This window comes from Schistocerca piceifrons, chromosome X, assembly GCF_021461385.2.
Source record: "Schistocerca piceifrons isolate TAMUIC-IGC-003096 chromosome X, iqSchPice1.1, whole genome shotgun sequence".
Lineage (NCBI taxonomy): Eukaryota > Metazoa > Arthropoda > Insecta > Orthoptera > Acrididae > Schistocerca > Schistocerca piceifrons.
In genome coordinates this window covers 93,251,223-93,276,518 of record NC_060149.1, presented here as the reverse complement: position 1 = coordinate 93,276,518, position 25,296 = coordinate 93,251,223, and the positions used below count along the sequence as shown (strand labels likewise).

The window sequence follows — 25,296 nt, the reverse complement described above, 5'->3', positions numbered from 1 at the left end:
AGACACTGCTCTAGGACTCACACAGAACCAGTGGTTGTATACGAGTCGAACGCAAGCTGCGTCACACATCTGATGTGTCCTGATGGAACATCAGGAAAAAAAATTGTCAAATGACCAGCAGAAACTTCTCCCTCCCTCCATTCTCTCTCACTCTCTCTCTCTCTCTCTCTCTCTCTCTCTCTCTCGAATGCATCATGAGTCTACCAATAAATCGCACCTCGTTACAATCTCAACCGACCAATCCCTCCACACTATGTCCTCCTTTAACGATCACCCTCTATATTCAGTGTCACAGTATTTGTATGGAAAAACCATGTCATTCGTATAGGTAATGCCATACGTGGATTTATAAAGCCGGTATAGCTTTTAACATGGATACTTGTGTGCTCCTGTAGGACGAAGACCGCTTGTGATGGTAAAATGGTTGTTTTTTTTAACATATAGCATTTTGTAAGACGATTACGCCTCTCTTTCTAAGACAAAGTGGTAGCACTCACAAGAAAATGTTATGAGACATGTCCACCCATCGTTGATTTTAGGCCAGTATTATTTCGTATTGCCAGCAGTCAGTTATTGACCAAGTATTATACTTAGTAGTAGGGGGTGCGTGATAGGTTCGCCTTGAGCTTCAGGCTTATAAAGTATGTGTTTGTGTTCCAACATGGCACAACGGAAATGACAATGTCCAATTGTAAGGAAGGTATGGATTTGACGTGGAGTACTGTGATAGCAAAGGGAAGAGTGTGTGAAGTAATAAGAATGGTACCGATATTTCTATTTCCAGAGCCACAGCCGTCAGCAGGGTATATTTCTGATACTTTGCTCATTGTCGAATGTCGCTCAACTGAGACTGCAATCATCACATTTAGTTGCAAGTACAGGGATAAAATATGGATGAGGCTGTTTTTTTTCCTAGGACGATCCTGTCTATGTGTGCCTGGCGTGCAGTGCCGGTGACTTGTGGCGGGAATGATTCATGTTTCCCATTAGCGGTAGGAGCCGTCCGAATGCAGCGGCCTGTTGGAGTGTAGGAATGTAGTTGACTTAGCTGTATTGTGCTCTATCCGGCCGAATAGTGAACTAATACTTAGTATGTGTTGGATAGCTTTCGTGAGCATGTGGAAATTTGAAAAGATTCAATATAGGCACGTGTTTGCCCTGGACCGTTATTCCCTCCCTGCAAATGGTTCAGTTGACTACTTCTGTACATTTCACGACATTATTTAGTTGAGGGAACTTCGATTGCGGTGTGTGCATCTAGCAGGTGAAAGACGGGTGGAAGACACGTTTGCTGGTTCTCCTAACATGAGAAACACCTTAGCTGACTTTGTAAATTGCAGGGATGATATGGAATCTGTTACATCACTGACATCAGTATTCGTGAGTGGAAATATCAGTTTCCTCTATTTTTTTCGAGTTCTCACGTAATCGTTTTTTCAGATGGGATAAGTTTCTAGTTACTCAGTGGTTTACAGCATGCTCCACCTCGCTAATGTTTTGGGTTTATGGAGAAGTGATTTCTAGTCTATATCTTCAGAATAATGTTGGGTGAGCGATCAGTAGGATATTGCTGTGTGCTTGATATCGAAAAGTACTGCGAAAATGGTATAATATTATGGAAAACCATGGAAAAATACATGTGTTCCTGTAGTCCCAGAGTCTGGAGATGGGTGTAGAAAAGCAAGCAAGCAGGCCTGGATCAGAAACAGTAATGCGTTTGTGCCGAGGGGAAATGAGCCTAAATTTGTAGAACAGTTCTGAGAGTGACTTCGATCCTCTGAGGGCGCTATGGTCACACATTGGGAGTGGATGACTTGTGACCGTCGGCCGTGGGAAAATATTTAGTGCTGCAAGGAGTATATATGGTGCTTTCTGTCTTCGTGGTATATGTACGAGCGTCTGGTGGTTGATAGTTATACGAATGATGTAAAAGGGGCAACTTTTGTATGGCTCAGGGTACGAATTGCTTGTTTACTATATCGACAGGGTACACGGTGATATATTGCTGGGTTGGAGATTGCTTTCATGCTCTAATATTCAAGCTCCTGTTCTCAGTGGCAGAGGAGTGTAATTGAGTAAGAGTCTTTCCATATTTGAAGATCTGTAGGTCACTTTGCAAGGATTAATTGTAGGTGCAATATGGGGATCTGTGTAAAACAGTTTTTTGCCACTGAAAGTGTCGTCTGCAGAAAGAAAAAATAGAAAGGTAGATGGTGCATCAGTATTTCAGTGCGCAAATGAACCAATCATAATACTCCATTCATTTCACAAGACATCCTTTGTTCCGGAACGTAGCAGTGAGGACGTTTGCGTTTCGGAGATGTTTGTTGAAAGCAGGACTTAACAATTTCCAGGAAGGGGTGCCACGTTAGAACTATCAGGAGGAATGCATTCAGCGTTATTCTGTTAGGACAAGAATTTCCATGCAACAAGCTGAGACATCATATAAGCTCCTACAAAAGCAACCGTTAAGTGTTTCTGGGACACTATACAATTTCCGAGAGGTCGACTTGGCTCTTATTTTACATAGCCATGTGATGTCAGAGTATAACATTAAGAACCTTTCAGATGGTGAGTCACCATGCAGATGTTTTGTGGCAATGCGTCAGCCATTCTGGCTATGTGTGCATGGCTAGACGCAGCTCGTATGTCCCATTATGATCGCTAGGGAGAAAGCAGCCTGTGCTACTCTGGAACAGATTTCTATAGTGCGATCTGAGATGTCACTATCGACAGGTATGGCGTCAGTAATGGTAAACACACATGCTGCCCAGAGGCGTTTCGCGTATGGGCCTGATGTGAGCGCAACTTGGAGTTCTGTTATGTCAGTATAACACTCGAAGAACTCTAACTGTATACCCGAAAATAGATGTGACTTTCATCTGCTTGTCGTGGGCTGTAACGGTGTGAGAGTGATGGCTCATGCTGGCTTATGTTCGGTGGTGGCTTGTAGGGGTGTCGACACACATGTACCCTTGAGCCTCTGATATGTTGACAATAGTTCAAAAGCGTTTTTATGTGCAATGAGTGTTTGTGTACTACATTATTTCTGTCTGTTTAACCCTTGTGAGTGTGTTGGCAGAGCATTATATATGCATTATTTCAGTTTACGAGCAGTTTTCAGGCCTGCACATCAGTGTACCACATTATTTCGGTGATTTACGAGTAGTTTGCAGGTCTGTATGCTGTGCACTGCATTATTTAGACAATTTACGAGTTGATTTCGTGTCTGCACATCAGAGTACTGCATTATTTACGAGTATTTTGCATGTCTGTGTGCTGTGTAGTGCATTATTTCGGTAATTTAGGAGTTGTTTGCATGTCTGCAGAGCGTTTAACATGCGATATTTCGGTAATTTATGAGTAGTTTGCAGGTCTGTAAGCTGTGTGGTGTGACCCCAAGCATGTGTTTTGTATCAGTGTAGTAAATAAACTATGTGAAATTCGTCCCGAAATAGATTGCTCGAAAATAAATAAAGTACATCTCTTCCTCTCTCCAGCAGCCCAGCAGAGGCTAAGTCATTTTTCCGCCATTTTTCCCCCCCACACCGCCATCTAGGATTACATCAATGGAGGGATGACAGTGCCCTCTGGTGGCAGTACTGTGTACTAGGTCAGGTGGTCTCCAGACCTCATAGTGGACAGACCAGATGGTGGTACTGCCTCAAATTGTCTGAATAAAGAGTGATTGTAAAATAATGACTTATCCATCCTATCCAGCACAGGCCGATTCCTTTTCCCGCCATTTTCCCCCACCCTGAACCGCCATCTTGGTTTATGTCACAGGAGGGATGAAAGTGCCCTCTGGCAGCAGTATATACTAGGTCAGTTGGACTCTGGACTCCATGGTGAACACACTGGACAAAGGTACTGCTTCTAATTGTTTAAATAAGGACTGCATGCAAAATAAAGACTTATGTCCACCACAGGCCGAGTTCTCTTCCTACCAATTCCTAGGAAGAGGGGGCGGTTGGATGACTTTGATTAATGGAGGTAGCCCAAGTGACCTATTTTCCTGCTACTTTCTTCAGTTAGTAGAGGTAGCCATGGTGTGTTGCATTGTCCTGATGGAATTTGAACTTCCTGCCATTTTCTGGCGAAGGGGAGGGGAGAAGGTCAGGTTAGTGGAGGTGGCCCAATTGACCTGTCTTCCTACCATTTGCTTAGGTTAGTTGAAATAACCCAAGTGCCCTTTCTTTCCCACCATTTTCTTACATTAGTGGAGGTAGCCCAATTGACATATCTTCCATCCAAAACTCAAACTTCCCGCCAGGGAGGCGTGGCACTTTCCCACCATCTTGGGTAACGGTATTCGCGTCATCAGGGGACGTCACGGCAGCCACCTTGAATCACGCCAATCACGCAATCAGCTGACGGCACGTTATGTCACGTACTTGCGTCATAATCTGACGTCACGGACACCATCTTGGATGACGCCGTCAGCTGACGTCACGGCCGGCATCTTGGATAATGGTACTTTGGGGCCGCACGAAGGTTGTCCTCTACTCACGAAACACAGGCCAGCTATGTGATCATCGTGTCAGTGAGACTGACGAAGAGCGTAGACAGCATTTGAAGGCAAATCAAATAGAAATTCTTAAGTGCGATCCATTCTGAGTCCGGAACAATGGATAGAATCGAGTTCGACTTGCCCAGTTGGTGCTTAAGCACAAATTAATTTGGAACGTCAACAAAACAGACAACCAGACGTGTGTTATCGGTTGGTGATCATACCTCAGGTGCGTTGCAAAGATTGAACTGATATCAATTCATGTTCATCTGGTGTGTTGCAAACAGTTGATTTCAGTTCATGGTTTATTTCTTTGGAAGAAATATCACCACTGACTGAGGTGTCGAAATATAGGTTGGTGTACGCGCAACACAAGTTAGCTACAAGATCTTCAAGTCAATGAGACTGACAAAGAGGGTAGACAGCATTTGGAGGCAAACCTATCAAGAATTTCTCAAGCGCGAAATACTGTTATGAAAGGTACTATCCTCACAGATCCAGAAGCTCGAAATGTCTCTCTCAAACATTATATACTATTCCCAGTCATGGTTCCATTTGTAATGATAATGAATAAGGTCAGAGAAAGAGAGAAAGAGAGAGAGAGAGAGAGAGAGAGAGAGAGAAAGAGAGAGAGAGAGAGAGAGAGAGAGAGAGAGAAAAGAGGGGGGGGGGGGAGAGATGGACAGGAAAAAGGAAGGAAATGGATACAATGTAGGGGATGAAGGATATGGAGAAAGAAATAAGGGAGGAGCAGATGGGTAGAGAAAGTGTGGGATCAGAGATGTGCAGGGGGAAGGTGATGGACAGAAATAGTGGGGGGAGGAGGGAGCTTGAATCGGTCCTGGAGACATATTCTAACAGCTGGAGTTGTTGAAGTGACCACTCACAATAAGTGGGAAATGCGTATCGGAACAAATTCTCATGGGTCATAAACAGCTGTTGTCAATGCATATTCGCAGGTTGGGAATCTATTTCGTATTGTTTACTACAGCTATAATCAGCAACATAGCTGCATGTCTGAAGGGAGTTTGTATTGTGAAGATACACCATATAAACACAGAATTTTAACCACCAATAATGTATCTAATCGTTCCTTGACGGGCTAAAACTACGATGTAATATTTGTCTCCCTGTGCGGGCTTAAGGGTTGGGACTACGTGACATATGGAAGTTTGCATCACTGCTGGAGGCTTGGTCGGACAGCCAAAGTGGTTAAGGCTACTTCTCGCGATTAGCAGGATATAGGGGATCGAGTACCACTCCAGAACAAGTTCATAGTCGTATAATGTGATTCTATCTCTTCATGAAGATTTTTCGTAAATTTGACAAAAAGTATTCCTGAAATCTACTTTTCAATTGTATCTCTATAACAGAGCTTTTTTTCTTCATTGTTATTTCAATTATTATAAAAATAGGCTGGTGACAGTGGAGAAAACCACAGGCAAAGTTTACATATGTTTAAAAGAGGTTTTAAAATACATAAAAAACATATTGATCGACAATATTTATGATTTTAAAACATTTTAGATGATTTTATATGACACTTAAAGTATAATAACTGATTAGAATGTTAATAAAGCTATGGTGTAATTGTGTAATGATCTTGATCATGATAGAGAAGGACCCTGTAGAACGGCGGGTGGCGACTGTAAGTCAGACAATGGGAGGAATGGGGAGAGGAAATGAGAATATGGTGTGAGGCGGAGCGCTGTGATTATAAAGTTGGAAACTGGAGTATATCTTGGGATGAATTTCATCCTTAGCGAGTGGAAGTTGGTTGAAATTTTACTGGGAGACGATTGATAAGGCATGAAGACGCTTGGAAGGTGGAATGTGGCTGTATTGGCGGAGCTGGATACCTGGACTGCTGGTTAGTGGGATATAGCGGCGCGTTTCAGCGCCCGGCTATTCGGGTGAGTATAAAGAATAAAACAATCTGATTACTAAAATAATTTTTTTGGAAAGTAGTGTCATCTTGCGGAAGAACTAGTAACTTGCCCCTCGAGGAAGACTTGTTGCCACGCAGCTTGCGGTAGTTCCTCTGACCCAGCAGACGCGAGGCACGATGAACCCAGTGAACAGCAGGAGAGACGTCACAGTCAACACACATCACCCAAACGTTCTCGAAAAATATAAGATACCAATTCGGAATGAATTCTGTTTGTTCGTTCAAAGTTGTTTGTGGAGCTCTTTTTTTGAGGATACAAATTTTTAGACCCCATAAGACTTTCTGATATTTTATTAGTATGACCAGATGAAAAGAAAAAAATAAGGCAATGTGCCCACATGAGCGCCATCTATTGGCTTGTACTTGTGTCTTTGAAATTTGTGAGGCATTTATTGACAGAGATACTGAGTGATGTTTTACAAGTTCTGAGTTTTGACGAGTGAGCTTTAATTATTTTAAATATTACTTTTTGGATTTTCATCTTTTGCTGCCTGATAATGTATAACATACACCTCTCTCGTTATGTTTCATAATCTTCATTACAGATCTGATTATGGCAGAACCTATAAACACACATCAAAAAATGTTTTCCATCACCTCGGTTCCGAGAGATCCGGAATCTGTACAGAAAATTAGAATAGAGATCATCATCATCATCATTTAAGACTGATTGTGCCTTTCAGCGTTCAGTCTGGAGCATAGCCCCCCTTATAAAGTTCCTCCATGATCCCCTATTCAGTGCTAACATTGGTGCCTCTTCTGATGTTAAACCTATTACTTCGAAATCATTCTTAACCGAATCCAGGTACCTTCTCCTTGGTCTGCCCCGACTCCTCCTACCCTCTACTGCTGAACCCATGAGTCTCTTGGGTAACCTTGCTTCTCCCATGCGTGTAACATGACCCCACCATCTAAACCTGTTCGCCCTGACTGCTACATCTATAGAGTTCATTCCCAGTTTTTCTTTGATTTCCTCATTATGGACACCCTCCTGCCATTGTTCCCATCTACTAGTACCTGCAATGGTTCATGGTGTGGGTTCCTGTAGTAATGTCCTAGTTCATGAACCATGGGCAACGTATGAGTGGCCAAGTAAGTGGTCCGGACAGTCGGGATACCAGTTACTTTGGAATAAGGCTGGGCATCTCAGACATATTCTGAGTCGTGGTCACCTTTGTGCTCATACGGCAAAGACTACCAAATCCACCGGTTAGTCCCTCAGCCGTTAGGGGTAAAACCCAATGGGACTCGGGGCAAGTAAGGCTAGCAACCTGCTTCCCTGGTACTTTAAATATGATGCTGGCAACAATCAGAGCAAATTAGAATAGAGATCAATATAAAAATCATTTCCGCCCTTTTATTGTTCATGAAAACCAAGCATTGCATGTTGTACCAGTATACAGTGAGACCTTCAGAGGTGGTGGTCCCGATCGCTGTACACACTGGTACCTCTAATACCCAGTAGCACGTCCTCTTGCATTGGTGCATGCCTGTATTCGTTGTGACATACTATCCACAAGTTCATCAAGGCACTGTTGGTCCGGACTGTCCCACTCCTCAATGGCGATTCGGCATAGATCCCTCAGAGTGGTTGGTGCGCCACGTCGTCCATAAACAGCCCTTTTCAATCTATCCCAGGCATGTTCGATAAGCTTTATGTCTGGAGAACACTCTAGTCGAGCGATGTCGTTATCCTGAAGGAAGTCGTTCACAAGATGCGCAAATTGTCGTCCATGAAGACGAATGCTTCGCCAATATGCTGCCAATGTGGTTGCACTATCGGTCGGAGGATGGCATTCACGTACAGCCGTTACGACGCGTTCCATGACCACCAGCGGCAACGTCGACCCCACATAATGCCACCCCAAAACAGCAGGGAACCTGCACCTTGCTGCACTGCTGGACAGTGTGTCTAAGGCGTTCAGCCTGACCAGGTTGCCTCCATACACGTCTCCGACGATTGTCTGGTTGAAGGCATATATGACACTCATCGGCGAAGAGAGCGTGATGCCAATCCTGAGCGGTCCATTCGGCATGTTGTTGGGCCCATTTGTACCACGCTGCATAGTGTTGTGGTTGCAAAGATGCACCTCGCCATGGACATCGGGAGTGAAGTTGCGCATCGTGCAGCCTACTGCACACAGTTTGAGTCGTAGTACGACGTCCTGCGGCTGCAAGAGAAGCATTATTCAACATGGTGGCGTTGCTGACAGGGTTCCTCCGAGCCGTAATCCGTAAGTAGCGGTTATCCACTATAGTAGTAGCCCTTGGGCGGCCTGAGCGAGGCTTGTCACCGACAGTTCCTGTCTCTCTGTATCTCCTCCATGTCCGAACAACATTGCTTTGGTTGACTCCGAGACGCCTCGACAGTTCCCTTGTTGAGAGCCCTTCCTGACACAAAGTAACAATTCGGACGCTATCGAACCGCGGTATTGACCGTCTAGGCTTGCTTGAACTACAGCCAAGACGAGCCGTGTGCCCCCTTCCTGGTGGAATGACTGGAACTGATGGGCCGTCGAACCCCCTCCATCTAATAGGCGCTGCTCATGCATGCTTGTTTTGGGCGGGTTTAGCGACATCTATGAAGAGTCAAAGGGACTATGTCATGATACAATATCCACAGACAACGTCTATCTTCAGCAGTTCTGGGACGTGGGGGTGATGCAAAACTTTCTTTGATGTGTGTACTATGATATGTGACGAAATAAAGGAACAATAAAAATAAAAGTTACTGTACATCGGTATATGGAGGCCTAACGTATGGAGTTATTTATTTTAGTTTATATTCTCCACACTTTAGTTTTTTACGCTTTTCAACAACAAAAATCTGATTTTTTTACCTGTATGAAATAACGTTCATATTTACGAGATGAGAGAAAGAAATATGTTGATATAAAATAGATTATTACATGTCAGTTCAGTTTTTTTAACAAAATGAAACGATTATTTCCAGCACATTAACTCAGTCTGTGAGAGATGTTTGCAATAAACATTATGACGTTCATTTATAAGCGTTCGCCAACAAATATAAATCCACTTAAGTTGAATGTTAATTTCTGTAAGACGACCAACTTCGTAATTTTTTGCCTATAAGCACGTCTTATGTTTATTATTCATTCTTTATCCATCACATACTCACTGTACAGTATTGTTTGGAGTACTGCTAATGCCTGATTGTTGACACTCTTGACAGTTTATTCAAATTACTCAGTTACGCAGCTATGTGTCTCAATATCATCCTTTCCCTATTACTTCTGATTCACATTAACTGTGCTACAAAATCTCTGCACTGTTCCATGACTTAATATAGGTCATTTCGGCAATGGCATAATCATCACAGAGCGCTGAAAGACAAAAACTATTACAACAGTCAATAACGATTTTTACCTTCACCTGTGTTAAAGGTAGTCTACTGATAGTTGGAATTCAACTTCTTACCCGGCCATCCTGTTTTACTGCGTATATTGTTTCTCTTAATCAGTTTAAATGAATGTCAGGTCGACTCTTTCATCAAGGCCATGGAATATTTATTCCGCGATAAACAATAATTACTTCCGGCTGATCGATTCTAAAAAAGTAGAATGCCCTGATTGTCCTCTATTATGGAAGTTATTAGTTGTACATCTCAAGCAGTTATAACCTAATTAGACAGCCACCCTACACTTTATTCGACAATTAAGCCGTGTTTCAGAAAACATCCTATACTTCTCCTACAGGTCTTCATTGAGTGCCCCTAACACACGTTTTGTTCCATTAACTTTGCCTGTTTGTATAATCTTAATTTATAGATGCCCCCATGGTACTTCTCTAGCGATCACGACCGGTTAGGCATTAATCAGTCAGCTATTACAAAATCTCAATAGATCTCCCTCCTTATTTCATCATAAACTCTCAACGTATACAGAATCATTTATCATTCGTAGAAAAGCAATTATTTACTCTAATACGTCTTGTGCACGTGTACTGTTATCCTTGTGAGGAATGTTACGGTATTGGTCTCACTGCCTTAACTGGGTTATTTATTTCTACTGTATTTTAGCTTTGCGTTGTCTGTTTGTTCGTTTGTTATATGCGTGGAAGAACAGAGAAAAAAACTGCTTGTAAACAACACTGTTCAGTAAAATTATTTGCAGAAATTTTCTCCATTTTGTTCCTCATTTATGTAGACTTCATAAATGGCAAAAACAAATTTGAAAAGAGTGAGATAACTTACGTCACTACATGCTATTCATCGTCATTTGATCGTAATCAAACATGTACTGATATCTTGAGGGGGAGTCTCTCTTGTTTCCTCAAAATATTTAATGTTTGTTTACATGACGTATGAATGAGGGTTGTGGTTTATTGTGAAACTAGCCAAGTATCCGGCATCGCCCAGGTACGTATTTATTCCAGTCTTCTATTAGTCCATTTCCTCCTTCCCCCTCTCTCTGTCAACCTCTTCCTATTGCTCTCTCTGCCATCGGATTCCCCCCATCTCTCTCTCTCTCTCTCTCTCTCACACACACACACACACACACACACACACACACACACACACACACACACACACACACACACACACAGCCAACAGGAGACTGGTGGCTCTAAACCACCTCCCCCCCCCCCTCCACAATATTTCTTTCCAGATCGTAACTGATATGTGTACCAGATTTTGCTGAAATCGTTTCAGGGGTTTAGGACGAGCTTCTTACCTATAGTTTTGCCTACGTACGCAAATGTGAAATATATTTCACAAATGCTTAACATATTTCAATGTGTACACATATTTCATCTGTTATCTCCAGTGAATTTCAGCCTGCAATTTCATTTTCACGCAGTCAATGTTTATGTCATCGTATCTCTTGAACTATATGTCGTACAATGATATAATTTTGTAGGTACATCGAGTGATATATGTGGCTACTACCTGCAAAATGTGTTTCGAATATATTTAGTATTAAGAAAGTAATAAATGAAAGAGTCGTACTACATGCGGCAGTTTTACTGCATGAAGAGTGAAAATGTAGTAAGTTGGGGTTGTCAGTGAGAAAAAAAAATCATAAAGGTTTGAAATTATATGTAAACTTCGTTGCAAGTCACTAAGTGCTCTCATTTTCAAATACTGGATGAATAAAGTATGGGTATCATGTCGTGGCCTAAACTGCTTTTTCATCTAACCTCCACCCGTTTGATAGGTGATTCTTATCCCCCACAGCGATTCTTCCCAGACAGTAAGTGGTATTTGTATAAAGTTTGGTTGAAATCGGTTCAGTCGTTTAGTCGGAGATGTGGAACATACACATGTAAGTACATTTTTATAGCGTGTATTTATAAGGATGTAGTGATGTACTTGCATATTTATGGAGGTTCGAAATCTCGATCACGGGAACTAGGAAAACCGCATTCACGTCTGTCAGCCAATTCGGCCACAGAAGAGATTATGTCCGTGAAAATACATAATTTACAGGTAAAATTTAAAGATTTATTTTTGCTTACATTTTTTAATATTTAACATCTATTATCTCTAAATTTAGTTAATAATAAAAGAGAACTATTCAGTTTTTGCAAACGTAGAAGGTAACCATCTTCACAGTTTTCGTATGTAGACCCAGTCAACTACCAGGTTAGACTGTTTTCGCAATCATTACGAAAACTGGATAACACTTTACCATTAAATCAGAATAGCTGTGGCTTCGAGATGTAAACCTCATCTCGGTGTTCCACAACTAATTGTACAATATCGGCAGATGAATGGAATGTGTACGCATCTCATTCAGTGTAAATAAAGGAGTGTCACATTTTGGCAGCGAAGTGTGTCTTTAAGCGCCAAGTCGCCAAGGTTTCCTTTATTCACTTGAACAGAGCAACTATCCATTACGAAATGTGAGAATTGCATCTTAAGTGTAACTGTTTTGAAAAGATGAATCGTATGAGATCATATGGTATGTAGTGTCACGGTTTTGTTTTTGAGGTCGATGAAAGAAAGAGACCGGAGAAATTCAGTGCCAGCACATCAAACACGCCTTCAGGCCTCTATGCCAATTTTCATTCAATGCTTTCGTATGGCATCATATTTTGGGGTAAGGCATCATTAAGGAAAATAGTATTCATTGCACAAAAACGTGTAATTAGAGCAATAGCTGGAGCACAGCCAAGGTAATCTTGCAAAAATTTATTTAAGGAACTACAGATATTCACCTATGAAATTTGTTATTAATAATTTATTTCAATTCAAAAGTAATAGCAATCTGTATAGCTTTAACACTAGGAGAAAAGCTGATCACTACTTTGGGTTAAATCCAACTTTAGATCAGAAAGGGGTGACTTGTGCTGCCACAAAAATCTTTGGTCACATATCAAATAGCAACAAAAGTCTGACAGATAGCCAAGCAACATTTAAAAAGAAAAGAATTTCTGAATGGCAATTCCTTTTACTCAGTTGATGATTTTTTAGATATTAATTAGTAAACTTACAACTAAAAAGAACTTGAATTATGGCATGTAAAGAAACATTTTCTTTAACTGACACGTTTCGCAATATTACGACGTGTCGTGTCTATTATCTATGGAACAAGTTTTAATGTAATCTAATGTAATGTAGCAGCAATGGGGCGACCCAGCTTAACGCCTCCATTCTAAGGAAGAGCCAACATCAACACTGTTACATACTCTACTGCGAATAGATTTGGGATTTAATCGAGATCACTGGTAAACAGCCTGGTGAGCAGGCGCGTCAGTCATCGTCTCTCTTCTTTTTGTCACCCATAGCCTGGTGACAAAAATTTATGCTATTACCAGGGCTAGAAACGGCAACCATTGGGTCCCAATACCCATCGCTACTAACCACAACTATAAGAGGCGAATGTACTCAAGTATAAGTTTCGTGTTGGAACTACAGAACCTCATCACATCATAGGTATCATAAGCATAAATCTTCTTTGTCGCAGTACCGAAGTAAAGGTGAAGCAGCTGGTCATTCTATTTAAAATTTTTCGTTGAAGTAGGCCTACTTACCAGTGCAGACTCATCTTCTGGTGCGTATGCTCTCAGTTTACTGTAGTATTGAAAGCGATTATATGTCATTGAGTTCATCTCGTCTGGTAGCCCATTCCTAAATTTTTCGTACGTGTTCCCATGGTAGAAAGGTGGTCTTCTGAAAAACAAACGTTATGTCATGTGTTAACGTAACATTAAAATGACCATGCATTTCGCTTTAGCGACTACCACACACAAGAAAACAGCATCTGATAATAACGGCTCTTATGTTATTACTCCGCCGCCTCTACTTAACACTTTCGACTAATATCTACATTTAAAATGTATATGTACAGTAATTTAGTGTAGAAAATATTATCACTGTTTGATTTCAGTGCATTTATTTGCAAACCTACAACTTCATCTTCAAACCTGTCAAATTTCAACACTTATTTCCCTACTCTCTTGATGTTTCCTGGAATATTCGGTCTATATAATGACAGTGTTCATCGGAGGTGAGGGTATCATCTGGAGTGCCCCAGGGAAGTGCGGTAGGTGCGCTGTTTTCTATCTACATAAATGATCTTTTGGATAGGGTGGATAGCAATGTGCGGCTGTTTGCTGATGATGCTGTGGAGTACGGGAAGGTGTCGTCGTTGAGTGACTGTAGGAGGATACAAGATTACTTGGACAGGATTTGTGATTGGTGTAAAGAATGACAGCTAACTCTAAATATAGATAAATGTAAATTAATGCAGATGAATAGGAAAAAGAATCCTGTAATGTTTGAATACTCCATTAGTAGTGTAGCGCTCGACACAGTCACGTCGATTAAATATTTGGACGTAACACTGCAGAGCGATATGAAGTGGGACAAGCATGTAATGACAGTTGTGGGGGAGGCGGATAGTCGTCTTCGGTTCATTGGTAGAATTTTGGGAAGAGGTGGTTCATCTGTAAAGGAGACCGCTTATAAAACACTAATATGACCTATTCTTGAGTACTGCTCGAGCGTTTGGGATCCCTATCAGGTCGGATTGAGGGAGGACATAGAAGCAATTCAGAGGCGCGCTGCTAGATTTGTTACTGGTAGGTTTGATCATCACGCGAGTGTTACGGAAGTGCTTCAGGAACTCGGGTGGGAGTCTCTAGAGGAAAGGAGGCGTTCTTTTCGTGAATCGCTACTGAGGAAATTTAGAGATCCAGCATTTGAGGCTGACTGCAGTGCAATTTTACTGCCGCCAACTTACATTTCGCGGAAAGACCACGAAGATAAGAGAGATTAGGGCTCGTACAGGGGCATATAGGCAGTCATTTTTCCCTCGTTCTGTTTGGGAGTGGAACAGGGAGAGAAGATGCTAGTTGTGGTACGAGGTACCCTCCGCCACGCACCGTATGGTGGATTGCGGAGTATGTATGTAAATGTAGATATCACCACATGTACTGGACCAACTGTTCAGCCTGTGAGAAATCGACCATTGTCGAATGTCAAATAACATTCACTTTATATCAGGGACGTGCGAGGGCCATGCAGATGGAATCATTTGGCATTTGTTTCTATATAATGACAGAGGAGACCACGCGAAGGGGACTTTGCTATCAGTACATCAGCAGAACCGGCGCATCTCTTAGCCGCCTGAACGCGTTAATGAGATCCCATACAGATCGTGAAATTTAGCTTGCAACATTAAACTGAAGTTTCAATTAGTAATAGGTAACAGCAACATTTAGGTGTCAAGCGACAGCTATTAACGACTCGAACTCCAATAAACTCAGAACAATACGAAAGTGGCTATGTAATGGCATACATTGTATTTTCAGAAATGCTTTCTGTTCAGTGGGGAAACTGCGCGAATCAGTGAGGCGTGGAAATCGCTTTGCTTAGCTGTTAGATGATTATAGACTTTATTAAAATTCAGTAAACCAGTCTCGACTGCAACAGATCTTTATTTTGGTTGGCAGCCGGTTTCGATCTAAAATATAGACGATCTTCATGCACTGCAGCACAACATTAATACATGTTCAGAGGGACGTCTAAACGAAGAGATGGTTACATGGCTAGAAACGTCTACAATACAAGCTACATTAATAACAAAATGAGATGTTATACCCATGATCGCGGTTCGCGGACGTGGATGGAGCAAGATCCGCAAGGACGTCACCTGCTAAGTGAAGTTCCATTACTCAAGAATATATACTGTAAGCCCCGTCCATCGCATACGGCGTTACGTCATTGACAATCAATCAAGTACTCATTGCGTGAGGTGTATTACATTAAATGATATAGTAGAAATTTAGAAGAAAAATACGTATAAAATACGTACGAAAATTATGTACATATAGTTCACAACAAATTCTATTATAATGTATTTAAAATAAGGAAAAACACAGTAAAAGGCTTGATTTGATCGGTTTTATACGTAGACTGCCCTCTATGGGCGTTTATGTGAACTCATTTACATTATTGTTGTTGTTGTGGTCTTCAGTCCTGTGACTGGTTTGAAGCAGCTCTCCATGCTACCCTATCCTGTGCAAGTTTCTTCATCTCCCAGTACCTACTGCAACCTACATCCTTCTGAATCTGCTTAGTGTATTCATCTCTTGGTCTCCCTCTACGATTTTTACCCTCCGCACTGCCCTCCAATGCTAAATTTGTGATCCCTTGATGCCTCAGAACATGTCCTACCAACTGGTCCCTTCTTCTCGTCAAGTTGTGCCACAAACTCCTCTTCTCCCCAATTCTATTCAATACCTCCTCATTAGTTATGTGATCTACCCTTCTAATCTTCAGCATTCTTCTGTAGCACCACATTTCGAAAGCTTCTATTCTCTTCCTGTCCAAACTATTTATCGTCCATGTTTAACTTCCGTACATGGCTACACTCCATACAAATACTTTCAGAAACGACTTCCTGACACTTAAATCTATACTCGATGTTAACAAATTTCTCTTCTTCAGAAACACTTTCCTTGCAAATTGCCAGTCTACATTTTATATCCTCTCTACTTCGACCATTATCAGTTATTTTGCTCCCCAAATAACAAAACTCCTTTACTACTTTAAGTGTCTCATTTCCTAATCTAATTCCCTCAGCATCACCCGACTTAATTCGACTACATTCCACTATCCTCGTTTTGCTTTTGTTGATGTTCGTCTTATATCCTCCTTTCAAGACACTGTCCATTCCGTTCAACTGCTCTTCCAAGTCCTTTGCTGTCTCTGACCAGACGTAGCAGAAATGGCTGTGTTGGTTACTATAGCAATAGCTTGCCGGTATCGATAGTGCTGCACCACGAATAAGTATAGGCATGAATTTGGGAAATTCTTGTTAACTTCGCACAGCTATGGCTGGAAGGCAGTAGTTAAGGGACCAATTGGCCCATCGGATGGCAGGCGCGGGCAGTGCTGATATTTTGCAACCGCGTCTGCGAGGCAGGTTTACAACATTGCGGGCACTATATGCAAATATGAAGTAATCAGGGCAACACAGGACACCGACGTGCTGTGAAAAGCCCATACGTTGCAGTTACAATAGCGCCTAATAGGCTGTGTGTAGGGGCCGAAGCGGACTGAGGAAAGTTGACGTTGTAATTATCAAAGAGTACTCCACTTTTCCCCTCCAGAGGAACTACGTCAGAAGCGTACAGAAAAGACGTATTGAAAGGGTACAGTACTGCCCAACATAGAAAAGATGTACAAAAACATACTTTGTTGTTCTCGTCAGAACAGAGTTTTTGTAGAATAACACCATTTTATTTAATACACCGAAGCCTAATACCAATGTAGGAAAGAAGGGCAATTTGTATGTTTAATTATTCAGATGTGAACTTCCTTAAAATAGATCCCTGAATCCAGTTTGGAGCCGGCCGGGATGGCCGAGCGGTTCTACGACTAGGCGCTACAGTCTGGAACCGCGAGACCGCTACGGTCGCAGGTTCTAATCCTGCCTCAAGCATGGATATGTGTGATGTCCTTAGGTTAGTTAGGTCTAAATAGTTCTAAGTTCTAGGGGACTGATGACCTTAGAAGTTAAGTTCCATAGTGCTCAGAGCCAATCCAGTTTGGTAATGTTTTTGAATTGAATGAATGGCTGGTCGTCTGCTGACCACAGATAGTGAAGGTAGATTATATAATCATCTTTGAGAAAGTTCTCTGGTCACCTTTGGCTGAACCAAAGAGAGGAAGTATACCAGAGCACCAGAAGGCCTGGAATGTGGCTGACCAATACCGTGGCATGGTCCTCCCCCACTTCTGCGGAAGCGCTGGATGACCAGATGAACGGCCATGTTTCAGCACTCTGTCGCTGGTTCCTGAGCTGTGAAAACGTGCTCTATGTGTGCTCCAGAAAAACAAAGTTAAATGGAAATGGTATGCATGTAGAATATTTAGGAGTAGATGACCTAATAATTTCTCTTTTCAGAAACTTTTGGTGGGAGGCTGATGTAAATTGTCCTGAAAAAGATAGGCAGGTAAAAATTCATGGGGAACATAGGATTCTTCGGAAGTGACAAAGAAACCACGTGTTGTAGTCATAAGACGAAATATTAGCGTGTGGTAGTATTAAGATGAAATACTTGCGTGTGTAAATCGAAGATGAAAATAATTAAGATTTCCATGTGCAGAACTCGAATTAGAGGCAAGCACTTCCACGTGGTGGGTACAGTGTGAGTCTCAACCTGATTATGAGACAATAAAAAGAATTAGAAGTGCTTTTCCCAGCATTCAGTCGAGGATCCGTGTGTGAAATAAATAAGATACTAAAACTTCCATTATGAGATTCATTCGTGTGACGCCAGCTTGATATTCAAATACTCTGAGAGTGAATTAAGGTGAGTTTGCCATCTACCCGGCAACTCCATGAGGGTTGCATTGCACAGGGAGATGTGCATAAATCCTCCAGAGTTTGTGGTAGGAAAATTATTACGTGGGTCAGTGACGTGTGAATCTGGGATGGCTATTGTTTGATGTGGGAAAGCAGAACGAGTAGAAAACTAAACATTTTGTTTTTAGAGATGTGTTTTATACTGTCAGTGTGATTTATTATGTGTATGTAATCTGTGTGATTTGCATGAGACAGTAGCGAATTTAGTGGGTCAAGCATGATTTTTCACAGTACAGCACGAAAGTCGGTAAAATCGTTATGTTGCTAATGAATGAGATTACGAGAGTGTCGGAGAGAATGAAGTAGCAAAAGATTCCTTGCCAATCCAGAAAGTGCACAGCAGCAATAGACAGAAACATTATGAGATCATAGAATAGTAAAATGCTTATGTTACATCATGTCCATTGGGTGGACAATCACTTGTTTTACTATTGTGTTTAAGTGTAATGCAAGAAATTTTGCAACATTAGCATGAAAGAATTTATTGTAATAAAAGAGGACATATATGAGACAAGTAGTGGTGTTGATTATTGAGTTGTGGACATAACCTCCATTTTCTTGCTGGGTTGTCCAAGCTCTGGATAAAATATATACGACAGGAAGGAAATGTGGCCTTGCCAGGGTGGAGTGAGTCCATCAGAAATGTACAATAGCTCTTAGTCAGATGCGTTATCCATTCCGTTGCATTAAAAAGTAAGGACGAGAATAAATTATAGCTTAGCTGAAAGGCACTAGGGCTCATATTTCACGCATAGTTGCAGTGGGTTCGATAATCGTGAAAATATTTCTCATGTACGAATAATAATCGCACTCACTTGGCAAGCCACTCATATGGTAGGCCTGACTATTAGATGTCACAGAATGGGGTAGGAACCTCCCAGTATAAATAAGCGAGGCCGGAGGCTCAAATGTGGGCAGTCGTGTCGCCATCCTGTCTGCGTATAGAATCGGAGAGAATAACGATTGTTTAAGTTTTAGGCCAACCACGACGACCTTCTGGTGATGGATATCGGCGGCCAACTGGCCCGCTAAAGCTACCTCCAACCTCCACTGCACTGACGCGTCATTGATGTGGCGGGGCGCGTTGCACGTTGGAGCTACACCGGCGCGAGAAACTAGAGGACTGCGGATTGCAAATTGCCGCCCACAGGGGCGCGAACTCGCGGCCTGCCGGGTGCAGAGCTGTCTGTGGGCACTGAATAAGCTGTTCTGGGCGGACGGCCAGAGCTGCTAAGGCTCAGTACAACGACGGCGGTCAGTTTCTTCCCTTCGGCGCTCTACATGGGGTCCACGAGTCGCGCTTGAGGTAGCAGTCAGCCGTGTTCTGGGCGCCACTTAGCCGTGGTGAGACTAGGTTTATGGGCAACCGAACGCCAACGCAGCAGATTCCAGTGTTCGCATTGGCCTTGACCCACACACGCTGCGCGGCTCCATCGCCGAGTTTAGCGCGAGGCCGGCTGTGTACCTTCGATGTAATGAAGTCAATGACACATTTGCCTGTGTTTCTCTGCACGATTCGGCTTGAGTCATCCCTCCCTCCCAAACCATACCTCTCGGTCGTTCTGACGTATTACAACCCCTGATCTCAGAGGGTTGAAACAATTTGGTGTCAGAAAGTGGTTGTTTCGCTTTCCAGCACAATCTGTTGCGTCGTAAAACGTTCGTCCATGTCCACCACTATGTTTTGGTGAGAGAGTTGGTTCTGGCGACTGCTAAGTGAGGCAGTGGCACTTGACGTAGGTACCAGCTCAATACAATGTGGTGTGGTGAGTCTAAATTTTATTTATATTATTTTTTTTTTTTTTTTTTTTTGTCACAACGGAGGGGTATCTGTTGAGAGGCCAGACAAACGTGTGGTTCCTGAAGAGGGGCAGCAGCCTTTTCAATAGTTGCAGGGGCAACAGTCTGGATGATTGACTGATCTGGCCTTGCAACACTAACCAAAACGGCCTTGCTGTGCTGGTACTGCAAACGGCTGAAAGCAAGGAGAAACTACAGCCGTAATTTTTCCCGAGGGCATGCAGCTTTACTGTATGGTTAAATGATGATGGCGTCCTCTTGGGTAAAATATTCCGGAGGTAAAATAGTCCCCCATTAGGATCTCCGGGGGGGGACTACCAAGATGACGTCGTTATCAGGAGAAAGAAAACTGGCGTTCTACGGATCGGAGCGTGGAATGTCAGATCCCTTAATCGAGCAGGTAGGTTAGAAAATTTAAAAAGGGAAATCGATAGGTTGAAGTTAGATATAGTGGGAATTAGTGAAGTTCGGTGGCAGGAGGAACAAGACTTTTGGTCAGGTGAGTACAGGGTTATAAATACAAAATCAAATAGGGGTAATGCAGGAGTAGGTTTAATAATGAATAAAAAAATAGGAGTGCGGGTAAGCTACTACCAACAGCATAGTGAACGCATTATTGTGGCCAAGATAGACACGAAGCCCATGCCTACTACAGTAGTACAAGTTTATATGCCAACTAGCTCTGCAGATGATGAAGACATTGATGAAATGTATGACGAGATAAAAGAAATTATTCAGGTAGTGAAGGGAGACGAAAATTTAATAGTCATGGGTGACTGGAATTCGAGAGTAGGAAAAGGGAGAGAAGGAAACATAGTGGGTGAATATGGATTGGGGGAGAGAAATGAAAGAGGAAGCCGTCTGGTAGAATTTTGCACAGAGCATAACTTAATCATAGCTAACACTTGGTTCAAGAATCATAAAAGAAGGTTGTATACATGGAAGAACTCTGGAGATACTAGAAGGTATCAGATAGATTATATAATGGTAAGGCAGAGATTTAGGAACCAGGTTTTAAATTGTAAGACATTTACAGGGGCAGATGTGGACTCTGACCGCAATCTATTGGTTATGAACTGTAGATTAAAACTGAAGAAACTGCAAAAAGGTGGGAATTTAAGGAGATGGGACCTGGATAAACTGACTAAACCAGAGGTTGTACAGAGTTTCAGGGACAGCATAAGGGAACAATTGACAGGAATGGGGGAAAGAAATACAGTAGATGAAGAATGGGTAGCTCTGAGGGATGAAGTAGTGAAGGCAGCAGAGGATCAAGTAGGTAAAAAGACGAGGGCTAGTAGAAGTCCTTGGGTAACAGAAGAAATATTGAATTTAATTGAGGAAAGGAGAAAATATAAAAACGCAATAAATGAAGCAGGCAAAAGGGAATACAAACGTCTCAAAAATGAGATCGACAGGAAGTGCAAAATGGCTAAGCAGGGATGGCTAGAGGACAAATGTAAGGATGTAGAGGTTTATCTCACTAGGGGTAAGATAGATACTGCCTACAGGAAAATTAAAGAGACCTTTGGAGAAAAGAGAGCCACTTGTATGAATATCAAGAGCTCAGATGGAAACCCAGCTCTAAGCAAAGAAGGGAAAGCAGAAAGGTGGAAGGAGTATATAGAGGGTCTATACAAGGGCGATGTACTTGAGGACAATATTATGGAAATGGAAGAGGATGTAGATGAAGATGAAATGGGAGATACGATACTGCGTGAAGAGTTTGACAGAGCACTGAAAGACCTGAGTCGAAACAAGGCCCCCGGAGTAGACAATATTCCATTGGAACTACTGAAGGCCGTGGGAGAGCCAGTCCTGACAAAACTCTACCATCTGGTGAGCAAGATGTATGAAACAGGCGAAATACCCTCAGACTTCAAGATGAATATTATAATTCCAATCCCAAAGAAAGCAGGTGTTGACAGATGTGAAAATTACCGAATTATCAGTTTAATAAGTCACAGCTGCAAAATACTAACGCGAATTCTTTACAGAAGAATGGAAAAACTGGTAGAAGCCGACCTCGGGGAAGATCAGTTTGGATTCCTCAGAAATGTTGGAACACGTGAGGCAATACTGACCCTACGACTTATCTTAGAAAATAGATTAAGGAAAGGCAAACCTACATTTCTAGCATTTGTAGACTTAGAAAAAGCTTTTGACAATGCTGACTGGAATACTCTCTTTCAAATTCTAAAGGTGGCAGGGGTAAAATACAGGGAGCGAAAGGCTATTTACCATTTGTACAGAAACCAGATGGCAGTAATAAGAGTCATTGGACATGAAAGGGAAGCAGTGGTTTGGAAGGGAGTGAGACAGGGTGGTAGCCTCTCCCCGATGTTATTCAGTCTGTATATTGAACAAGCAGTAAAGTAAACAAAAGAAAAATTCGGAGTTGGTATTAAAATCCATGGAGAAGAAATAAAAACTAGGTTGCAGTAATTACTGGGAGATGATGAAGCTTGCACAGGATAGAGTAGCATGGAGAGCTGCATCAAACCAGTCTCAGGACTGAAGACAACAACAACAACAACATTTTTTATGTTTGTTCTCGTTGTCAGCGTTAGTTGTGTTAGCTACGGTACAAGATGTTTAGAGTTACTGTTGTGAAGCCACAGGAACCTGTGGACTTATCTTTGATTAGAATTAATGGTTTGCGTGATAATGTAGTGCTAGTGAGATGTCCATTTTGTAGTTTTTCTGTGCACAAGTTACTGTGTACCAGAGGTTTAGCAGCTGTTAGTACTGTATTTAGGTGTACTTGTCATCTGTCTGGTAGTTGTACTGAGTGTAGGTGGGCGATTGTTAGCCGGAGGAATTAATCTGTGTTTACATTTTTTTGTGTAGAGTTGAACGGGAGTATGTGTTTTGCCACGTTTAAAAAAAATCGGTAGCATTTAGGTGGAAGTAGAGTACGCAAAATGGTGTAAACCCGTGCTACTGCCGCAGATGCAGTTGCTGCTATAATTCGGCTAGTGCAAGCGAGAGTACGCGAAAGAACTTGCCCCCCCCCCTTCTAACAGCCGTGTACCGCAGGTCTCTAGAGGAACGGAATGTTCCAAATGATTGGAAATGAGCACAGGTAGTCCCAGTCTTCAAGAAGGGTCGTCGAGGCCGGCCGAAGTGGCCGCGCGGTTCTGGCGCTGCAGTCTGGAACCGCGAGACCGCTACGGTCGCAGGTTCGAATCCTGCCTCGGGCATGGATGTGTGTGATGTCCTTAGGTTAGTTAGGTTTAACTAGTTCTAAGTTCTAGGGGACTAATGACCTCAGCAATTGAGTCCCATAGTGCTCAGAGCCATTTGAACCATTTTTGAAGGGTCGTCGAGCAGATGCGAAAAACTATAGACCTATATCTCTGACATCGATCTGTTGTTGAATTTTGGAACATGTTTTCTGCTCGCGTATCATGTCATTTCTGGAAACCCAGAATCTACTCTGTAGGAATCAACATGGATTCCGGAAACAGCGATCGTGTGAGACCCAACTCGCTTTATTTGTTCATGAGACCCAGAAAATGTTAGATACAGGCTCCCAGGTAGATGCCATTTTACTTGACTTGACTTTACTGGAAGGCGTTCGATACAGTTCCGCACTGTCGCCTGATAAACAAAGTAAGAGCCTACGGAATATCAGACCAGCTCTGTGGCTGGATTGAAGAGTTTTTAGCAAACAGAACACAGCATGTTGTCTCAAAGAAGAGACGTCTACAGACGTTAAAGTAACCTCTGGCGTGCCACAGGGGAGTGTTATGGGACCATTGCTTTTCACAATATCTATAAATGACCTAGTAGATAGTGTCGGAAGTTCCATGCGGCTTTTCGCGGATGATGCTGTAGTATACAGAGACGTTGCACCATTACAAAATTGCAGCGAAATGCAGGAAGATCAGCAGCGGATAGGCACTTGGTGCAGGGAGTGGCAACTGACCCTTAACATAGACAAATGTAATGTATTGCGAATACATTGAAAGAAGGATCCTTTATTGTATGATTATATGATACCGGAACAAACACTGGTAACAGTTACTTCTGTAAAATATCTGGGAGTATGCATGCGGAACGATTTGAAATGGAATGATCATATAAAATTAATTGTTGGTAAGGCGGGTGCCAGGTTGAGATTCATTGGGAGAGTCCTTAGAAAATGTAGTCCATCAACAAAGGAGGTGGCTTACAAAACACTCGTTCGACCTATACTTGAGTATTGCTCATCAGTGTGGGATCCGTACCAGGTCGGGTTGACAGAGGAGATAGAGAGGATTCAAAGAAGAGCGGCGCGTTTCGTCACAGGGTTATTTGGAAATCGTGGTAGAGTTACGGAGATGTTTAGCAAACTCAGGTGGCAGATTCTGCAAGAGAGGCGCTCTGCATCGCGGTGTAGCTTGCTCGCCAGGTTTCGAGAGGGTGCGTTTCTGGATGAGGTATCGAATATATTGCTTCCCCCTACTTATACCTCCCGAGGAGATCACGAATGTAAAATTAGAGAGATTTGAGCGCGCACGGAGGCTTTCTGGCAGTCGTTCTTCCCGCGAACCATACGCGACTGGAACAGGAAAGGGAGGTAATGACAGTGGCACGTAAAGTGCCCTCCGCCACACACCGTTGGGTGGCTTGCGGAGTATAAATGCAGATGTAGATGTAGAACAGAGCAGTTTGAGCGCACGAAGGAGAGAAATTTCGAACTTAATCGCGAGTTAGAGGCTTAAAGGAGAGTCATGATCAGTCGCTATCAGAGTCTCGGGAAAAGAAGTCTGGACTGAGAGTGCATTCTGTTCTGTATAACCCGGCAGTGGTCGCACTGAGTAATCTCTTCTCCGGCAAGGCAACGGAGGACGTGACAGTTTTCCTTAAGGATAAAAAAAATGTTCAAATGTGTGTGAAATCTTATGGGACTTAACTGCTAAGACCATCAGTCCCTAAGCTTACACACTACTTAACCTAAATTATCCTAAAGACCACACACACCCACTCCCGAGGGAGGACTCGAACCTCCAGCGGGACCAGCAGCACAGTCCATGACTGCAAAGCCTTAGATCGCTCGCGTTAAGGATATTAGGGACGCTGCGGGAGCACATAGGTGGTCAGATGAAGTAGGCTAACCTTGTATGTTGCTAATATGCGTCTGGCAGGCGACGCCAAAGCATATGTTGCCTACCACGAGATATTGAGTAAAGTACAAACATTCCAGGAGTGGC

General features: G+C 42.5%; 1 protein-coding gene across 3 annotated transcripts in view; it reads right to left on the bottom strand.

Annotated features, from left to right (window-relative positions):
- Nucleotides 1-25,296, bottom strand: part of LOC124723125 (sodium-coupled neutral amino acid transporter 9-like) — a 345,123-nt gene that overhangs the window by 125,238 nt on the left and 194,589 nt on the right. For 2 of the 3 annotated variants that reach the window (XM_047248313.1, XM_047248311.1), the window contains exon 3: nucleotides 13,455-13,593. In XM_047248313.1, the coding sequence (XP_047104269.1) occupies nucleotides 13,455-13,593 (139 nt within the window). The remainder of the gene's footprint in view (nucleotides 1-13,454; nucleotides 13,594-25,296) is intronic. The other variant, XM_047248312.1, reaches the window with a different exon arrangement.